We start from the raw sequence: 8,436 nt of genomic DNA on the forward strand, positions 1-8,436 counted from the left end.
CACAGTTTTGCTTACAGTTCCAGAGGAATTTTTGGACCCTAGATTAAGTCTGTCTGAATAGGACAATTACCAGTGAGAAAAAGAAGGTAAATCCTGTCTTCCTGGTCCAAGCTCTGATTACATGGAACTATGTATGATTCTGTGAGAGGCTGTGCTCCCTCTTCTCTTATGCCTTTTGTACATGTTGTTCCTGCTCCTCCCACCTCTTCACTGGGCCAACTGCAGAGTGTTCCTCCGGCTTAGACGTGGCCTTCCTTGAGAAGCCACCTGTAACTCCATAGATTAGGATGAGCGATGCTTCTATGTTCTCAGGGCCCCTGGCATAGACCTTGTCTCACGATCTCATCTCATTGCCTCCTCACCTGCTTCTTTTCATTACCAGACTGTGAGCTAGAGGGCAGGGCCTGGGTTTTTTTTGTTTTTTTTTTTTTGTTATTGTTGTTGTTCTAGCACATGCCTGGAACATTGCAGGCACTCAACAAATGGGTGCAAAGCAAATGAGGGATTGGCAGATCTGCAGAGATGAGCATGGAGAGGTGAACTTTGAGAAAAGATGATACTGTCTCCACGAGGAAGAGGGAGCAGACTTGTTCAGTGTCTATGGGAGGACACAACTGGGTTCGATGGTTGGAGATCAAGGAGGCAGAGTTTGATTTAACATAAGGGGCAGGGGAAGCCTTTCAACCGACTTAAAGGTTCAAGCTATCCTACTAAGAATGGGCTGCTTAACAAGGCTGTGAGCTCTCTGTCAATGGTGGTCGCCAAGCAGAGCATGTTTGAGCATTTGACAGTCCTAGCATGTGAAATGCGAGGTTTTTATGTCCCCAGTGATATCTTTTGTGTGCAGAAAACACTATTACAGGTTTATTGTGGTTTAAAGAATTATGAATTTATATAAGATATAAACTAAAGAACTCTAGTTTTACTTAAAGCTTTATGTTTAGCTTAGAAATATTATTCTATCTATAAACCTAGCATGTTTTAACAATCACTTTTCTTTTGTTTCCAATTGGTGTGACTTTTATTTGTTTCTTACTTTATTACATTAGCTAGACTATCTAGCTAATAGTGGTGAGCAAGGATATCCCTGACTTATTCCCAAATGAAGGGAGAGAGCATTGAGTAACATTTGCTGCATACTTTTTTGTAATGCTGCCTGTCAGATTGAAGTAATTTCCCTGTATTTCCAATTTGCTAAGAAATTTTTTTATTATCAATGTGAGCTGGATTTTGTCAAATGCTTTTCTGGACTAATTGATAATAGTGTATATTTTTCTTGTTTAGCTTGTTGATATCATTACCCTGATTAATTTTCAAATGGTGAAACAGCCTTGTATACCAGGAATAAATCACACTTAGTCATGGTGTATCCTTCTTGTCATAGTTTATTGGATTTGCTTTTGTTGAAGATTTTTGTGTCTAAGTTCATTAGAAATAATGGCCTGCAGAAAAAATTGTTTTTGTCTCAGTCCTGTCTTTGGTTTCAGTATCAGGGTAATACTGGCTTCATAAAGGAAGTTGGGAAATGTTCTCTTGTTGATAAAATTTGTCCTGTTGATAAAAATGACATAATGGTCCAATTTCTACAAGAGACATTTTTTAGAAGAGACTGTTTTAAGTTGGTGTTAAGCCTAATTTGAATGTTTGGCTTAATTCTTCAGTGAAACTAAATGGGCCTGAGGATTTCTTTTCCAGGAGTTTTAAAATTATGAACTGAAATTTTTTTTGACAGTACAGGGCTATTCAGATCGTTTATTTCATGTTGATTGTATTTTGGTGGTTTATGATTCTTGAGGAATTGGTCCATTTTCCAAGTTTATCAGTATAAAACTATTTGTTGTAAATATTTATTTTTATTGAGATATAATTAACATCATATTAATTTCAGGTGTACAACATAATATACATAATTTATGTAATATTGCAAAATGATCACAATAATGAGTCTAGTAAATATCCATTACCACATATCATCACAAAAAATTTTTTTCTTGTGGTGAGAAGTTCGTAAGATCTACTCTCTTAGCAACTTGAAAGGAGATTTTATAATTTAATGAATTGCCTTAAACATTACAGGAAAACATTATGTGTTTAATGCACTAAATATCCTTTCTTAAGAACTTCAGTTAGCTGACTTTAGGCTGAGTGATTCTTAAGTTCCCTTAAATGTTTCGAAAGTGTTTGTCATCCAGTAAAATTTTGACATCAAATCACGAACTTAATTATTCAAATACACACGTTTAAATTGGTATCACAAGGTGAATCTCTAAGACAAATTTTCTTAAATATAGAAAATACTTAAAAATAGTGAATATACACAGAATCATTAACAAATACTATGTGTGGATTTCCTTAACATCTCTACTTTCTCCTAAATCTCTTGGGAATTAAAAATACTACGTGTGTTAAATAAACAATTATGACATTCCAAACATTTTGAAGGTGGCCTTTTCAGGAGGGCTTTGGAAGGTCACCTTCGCAGCTGGTGGAACTTGCTGATAGATTACAGATCTAGAGCTGCAGGATATGCAGGGGAACACGGCCCACCACCCTGATGTCCAGGCTGGGTCCCTTCCTATGGCCACTACGGCAAGAACTCCAAAAGTTAGAGAAGGAGGTGATCATGTAGCTCATGAGGCATTACCCGATTTCAAGTCAGGTTTGAGTCATTGTGCTCTATCTAAGCCTTTCACCTCTGTCTTACCTCTCAGGACTGTAATTCTTTCAGATACAAAAATGATAATTTGATTGAATGTTGGGTCCCTTTTGGGCTCTATCTACTTTATAGACATAACTTGCACACTCATTCTACTAAAAAAATTACCAACAATATTATCCAGAATTGAGAGGGAGGTAAGACTAGATAATCCCTTTCTCTTCTTCCAGTTCCATGATTAGTTCTTTGAGTCAACCAGAGGATGCTGCCCAAGACCACGAGACATAGTAGACAGCGCCAGTGACCGGGAAGGGGTCGATTTGCAGAGATAAGGCTCATTGGAGACATTTGGACTTTGAGAGACAGAACACAGAGCTGAGAGTAGAGACACAGCTGAAATAAGGGAGAATTTGAGTGAAGGTCATCATCTGAAATCTTCAGCCCTGACATGAATCAAAAACGATTTGATTTTTGGAGTCCTTGCCCTCGTGGCCATAGAAGGGGACCCAGCCCGGACATCAGAGTGGCAGGCAGACTCCCCCGAGGTACTCGGCAGCTCCAGGTCTGTATTCCACCAGCAACTTCCACCAGCTGAGAAGTGATCTTCCAAAGCTCTCTTGGAAAGGCAGCCTTCAGAATATTTGGGATGTTGTAATTGTTTCCTTAACACAAAACTAATTATGTCCCCTTTTAAGGCCCTAATTCTCTTTTAAGACAATATCTTAATTTAAGGAATAACATAGAATGTATGTCAAGACTGATGTCAAGAAAATATCAGTATTTATCATAGGAAAATATTAGGACAAAAGAAATGTTCAGAGTAGGGGAGATTTTTGTTATCCCTTGAACTGCATAGTATATAGCCATTCCAAACAAAAATGTATTGTCAAAAAATTAAGAAAATTGGAAAATGCACACGATATGATGTTAAATTTAAAAAACAGGATTAAAAAGCTACATATACAATGTTATCCCATTATGAGTGCTTTTAAGTTTTAAAATACGCTTTCCAAATTTAAAAAGTGAGCCACGTATTTCTTTTGTGAAAGTGAAAAAGAAAAACAAAAATCCTTAAAACCCTGGCAGGTAGCATCCCCCCCCCAAAATAATAAAAACCAGATCGAAAATGCATAAGGTACAGAAATGTGTAAGGTGAACACAATGTAAAAGAAGCCAAATGAGCAATACTGACAAAGCACGTGTCCCATGAAAATGGAAAGAAGACAGAGAAATCATCAATTTGATCTAAAAAGCCACAGTGAATTATAATATCCATGACTTACTGAGTACGCATGACGTGCCCGGCACTGAGTTAAACATTAGCTAATTGAGTCCTCACGTAAATCTTATGAGAAGGGTTGTCATTACACCGAGTTTGCCTCTGAAGTAACTAAAGCACAAGGAAGTCAAGTAATATTCCCAAGGTCACACAGCAGAGTAAAAGCCTAGGATTCAAACAGAATCTTACCTGCTTTTGGTTACTGCCTGCTGTTTGGGAAGGTTTGATTCTGAAAGGGAGAGAAACACTGAATGTTGGTTGAAAAGGATGGTAGAGTTAGGGGATTTTTCCCCCCTCTAATATTGGGACATTTGGGTATAGTTAAGTCCTTAGAAAAGGAATCTGCCAAGGGGGAGAAATACAGGAAGCATTTAGCCAGGAAGAGTATTTCTCCAGCGTCAGGGATGGCTGGGCTCAGAGCACACGGGGCTGCTGGCAGTGGAGAAAGAGGCAGGAGAGATCCTTTGAGGCCACCCAGGAGCAGTGTCCCAGGATCGCTCATGGCATTTAGTGATGGGCTAGACTGACTGGAAGTGTGGTCTTTCTGACAAAGTGAAAAATAAAGGCATTTAGTGAAAATGTGTGTCAGTGAGTGGGGACTGGTGGGTGAAGGGTGCTCAGGAGGTGGGGAAGAGTAACCCTAAGGAGTGGGCTCTGAGGCCAGACTGCTGTAGGTGCGTTTGTGGGCCAGGCCCGCTCGGTTCGTGGCCCCACTCCCGGAGCACTCTGCGGTCTGGCAGGGGTGCCAGGAGGAGCAGAGGGAGTCACAGGAGGGGGGATAGAACTGGGAAAGCTGGCCCGAATGACCGGCCACGCCGGACGGTGCGCCGGTGGCGGTGGGGACAGGAGGCAGATGGGGTCCCAGAGGCCAGGGCCAGGTAAGTCTGGGGAAGCAGGGTTGTTGGGGCCAGCTTGCAGCTGGACGACATGAGGGGCTCGGAGGCAATTTGAACATAGAGCTGCAGCCCAACTTGGGGTTAAAACACTTGGTGGTGGGTTATCCGAGGTAGAACAGTGAGAAAAGGTTTTCTCACTAGACATCCAAATGGAACCTGTTGCTCTGAGGATGAGAGCAGAGGAATGTTTGGATAAAGGGGAGGTGGCTTCACCCAGGCACTAAAGTCGATTGTGTGAGTGATTTCTGCAGAGAGGTGGAGACAGGTGTGCAGAGTGGGGTTGCAGGGGAGGTGAGCCCAGGACAGCTGGCGGGTGTTGGTGTTGAGCCATGGAACAAACTCAGGGGCCTGGACGTGAGGCACAGGAATAAGGAAAGGATGACCCTCGCTCCCTCCTGCCCCTCATGCATGGGGAAAGGTGGAGGTGAACTAACATTTGTAGCATATCTTTCATATCATGCAGAAGATGCTCAATACCCATTAATACTAATTTTAACCCTAACATTAGCTCTAAAGCCATTTTTTAAATGAGGAAATTGAGACTTAGGTCAGGAAATTTCCCCAAGGCCAATCTGTTTATACATGGGGAGCAGGGATTTAACCCAAACTCTTGAGGCTCTATCCCCATAATGTTCCCAGTACTAAGCCTTGGGGAAAACAGCAGGGGAACTGCCAGCCATGGTGGTGGAGAAAATAAACTGAGACCCCTGAGTGTAGCTCCTGCCTGAGTCCCACCACAGGGATTCGCTGAGGAGCCGGGGGGAATCCTGATGGGCTTCACGGGCTCAGGGTGAAGATGTGGAGAAGACCAAGTAGAGAAGGGCCATGGTGCCCCAAGCTGCATCATGTCTTGCCGTCCCTGATGCTTCAATCTCAAGAGAGGCGGATGCTACCCGGGAAGCCAGCAGGGCAGCACTCACTCCCAGATCCGTGATGAGTGTGCCACGGGGCGAGGAGGGAAAGTGCTGGGTGACCTACCTCCACACTTCGCTTCGTTTCTTCTCTGGATGACTTGCAGAAGATTGAGGGGCCCCTCAGGCATGTCTCCACACACAGCAGGTGGAGGTGGCCCAGGGCAGGTGATGTGCCCCAGGTGTTCCAGTGCACTGACTCTGTCCCCCTCCGCCCCACCCAGGGAAGGGCTGTCATAAACTGAGGCCCCGAACAATCTCTGGAGGAGAAGAGGGACCCTTCAGTTATTTATATGCCTGTGCTCTGGGCTTGCACCACGCAGGTGTGGACAGAACAGCATACTGTCGGCCACTGGGGGTCACCCTAATCAGTGATGCTCAGACAGCCTGATTCGGGACATGAATTCTTGGCAGGGGCATGGCTTCTAGCCCAAATGCTGCTCAAGGTGGGGCAGGGTGAGAGAAAGAAAGTGAGTGTGTGTGTGTTCACTGCGACTTCAGCACAGGGCGTGGGGAGGTGGGCCGGTCCTGGGCCGATGTGTCCTGGTTGGGGGAGGGAACCTTGGAAGGTCGCGATAGATTATGCCATTCTTGGAAACTTCTTGAAACAGTCACCATCATCGGGCTGGAAAGTGGGGAGAGAGCTAGGGCTGCAGCTTACCTTCAATTACACCCGACGCCAGGCAGTCTTCCTTCCTGACAGCTGCCTCACACCTGCTCCCTGGACTGTCAGCTCAGAGACTTGCCAGACAGCCGTGGGGCTGCTGCGTGGGAGAAGCTGGGTCATCAGCAGGCCTCGGTGTGGCAAGTATTCAGGGGACACCAGTGCTCTGAAGATGTGTGGCTGCCCCCACTCCCTCTTCCCTGGATTTCCCTGCAGGATCCAACAACTAGGCAGTACTCTTAAAAGATGCCTCCATGGATGCCCTGCGGCAGTTTTATTCAATGTACCCATCTCTCCCTTACCAAAGCAGATTCTAGAGGATTAGGAGCCTGCAGCAACTGACCGCCGCTCTGCACTGTGCCTAGGGAATGGGAGAAAACGTCGAGGCCATCTCAGTCCTTCTCTGACTTTTGATAGACTTGATCACCTAGCTCCTTCTACTACCCCTGGAAGTCACAGAGAAAATGAGGCTTGAAACAGAGGGGTGTCACTTATAGGGACACGAAGGAAGGATTGTAGGCAAAAACTTAAAATGAGGGGTCCCTACTGCTGTCCACTTGGTAAATCCTCTCCCCTAACTGGTGAGTTGGGAAAGTCGGTGGGCGTGGGCAGCATGGTGGGGGAGGAGGTAGGATGACCCTATGTGCGCGCTGTGTTGTGGGCTCACTTTCCTGATATGTGCTCACAGGGCCCCTTCTTCTGAAGGCTACTTCTCCCGCTTAGTCCCACGCCACGGCTCCTCTGGTGTGGTTCTGGCAATCACTAGGCTTTCTTTAGGAATTAGACAGCAAGATGCTGATAATTTAGCACAGAATTAATCAGTTGAGAATTTTTAAAATAAGCTTTTAAAAGTGTACAAGTCAAGTGTGATAGCATTTTCACAATGGCCGTATCCATATCAAGAACTAAAATGTTACCACAGGAAAGATTTAACTGAAAAATGAAGGGATAGGATAAATTATAAGCAAATATGTGACCTCTAGTTCTGCCTAGGAAATTGAAGGGGAAATGCCATTCATAGCGAAGTTGTAAAAAAAAATGTACCCTATAGAAAACTGGGCAAAAGACACAATATCTTTAAATATGAGAAGATGCTTAATCCCACTCATAGTTAGAGAAATGCAAATTAAAACTGTGAAATGATTTTTCACTCACACTGGTGAAAATTAAAACATATGACAGCACATTCTGTTGCCAAAGTTGTGGGAAACAGGTGATCTCATACCAGGGGTGCCAACTGGTGCAATGGTTTTGGAAGGATACTTGGTAATATCTAAAAACAACACTGTATGTGCATTTTCTATTTGTGTCAGTAATTTCACCTCTAGGAATTTACATGCCCAGAAAATAAGAAAATGCTTGTGTACAAAGTAATTATTTACAGTATTTATTGTAATTGTAAAGTGTTGGAAGAGAACCATATGCTCAAAATCAGAGAGGGGGTGGGTACATCCCCAGGATGGAGTACTATGCAGCTCTAGAAAAGAACTAAGAAAATTTCTTCAAACTTATATGGAGTGATTTCTAGTGTGGAGAAAAGGAAAACAGAATTTTTAGTATATGTCTTTTATTCAAGAAATACAGGGGAATTTACATATATCTGTTTATGTCTTCAAAATGAAACATAGGGATAAACCAAAACACTAATGAGATTGGTTGCCAATGGGTGGTGGTTGGGAATAAGGTGGACAGGGTTAGGGGTAGGAACAGTATGGAAGGGATGTGGTGGCAGTGACACTTCTCAAAATACACATTTTCCCCCTAAAATTTAGACTTTTAAAACCATGTTTTATTTCATATGTGTAAAGCATAAACACACAAAACCAGCAAGGATGGAGGGAAACCCAAAATGGAGTACAAAGGAGAAAGGAACCTGATTGTATTTCTCTATTTTAAATGCATATGCTTTCTCTCTGAGCACACTCAGCATCCAGCATCCAGATCTTGGTTTTTAGATATTTTCTAGGAAAATAAATTAGGGCTCCTTGGGAAATAGCTAATTTTAGGGCTGGGTGCTGAGACATTTTCCT

General features: G+C 43.2%; 1 protein-coding gene across 1 annotated transcript in view; it reads left to right on the forward strand.

Moving 5' to 3' along the window:
• Positions 1 to 6,110, forward strand: part of GALNT8 (polypeptide N-acetylgalactosaminyltransferase 8) — a 29,464-nt gene extending 23,354 nt beyond the window's left edge. The window contains 1 exon segment of the mRNA XM_057491277.1: positions 5,967 to 6,110. Within this exon segment, the coding sequence (XP_057347260.1) occupies positions 5,967 to 6,110 (144 nt within the window).
• Positions 6,111 to 8,436: the final 2,326 nt, after the last annotated feature.

The sequence above is a fragment of the Manis pentadactyla genome, chromosome 14 (genome assembly GCF_030020395.1).
Source record: "Manis pentadactyla isolate mManPen7 chromosome 14, mManPen7.hap1, whole genome shotgun sequence".
Classification (NCBI taxonomy): domain Eukaryota; kingdom Metazoa; phylum Chordata; class Mammalia; order Pholidota; family Manidae; genus Manis; species Manis pentadactyla.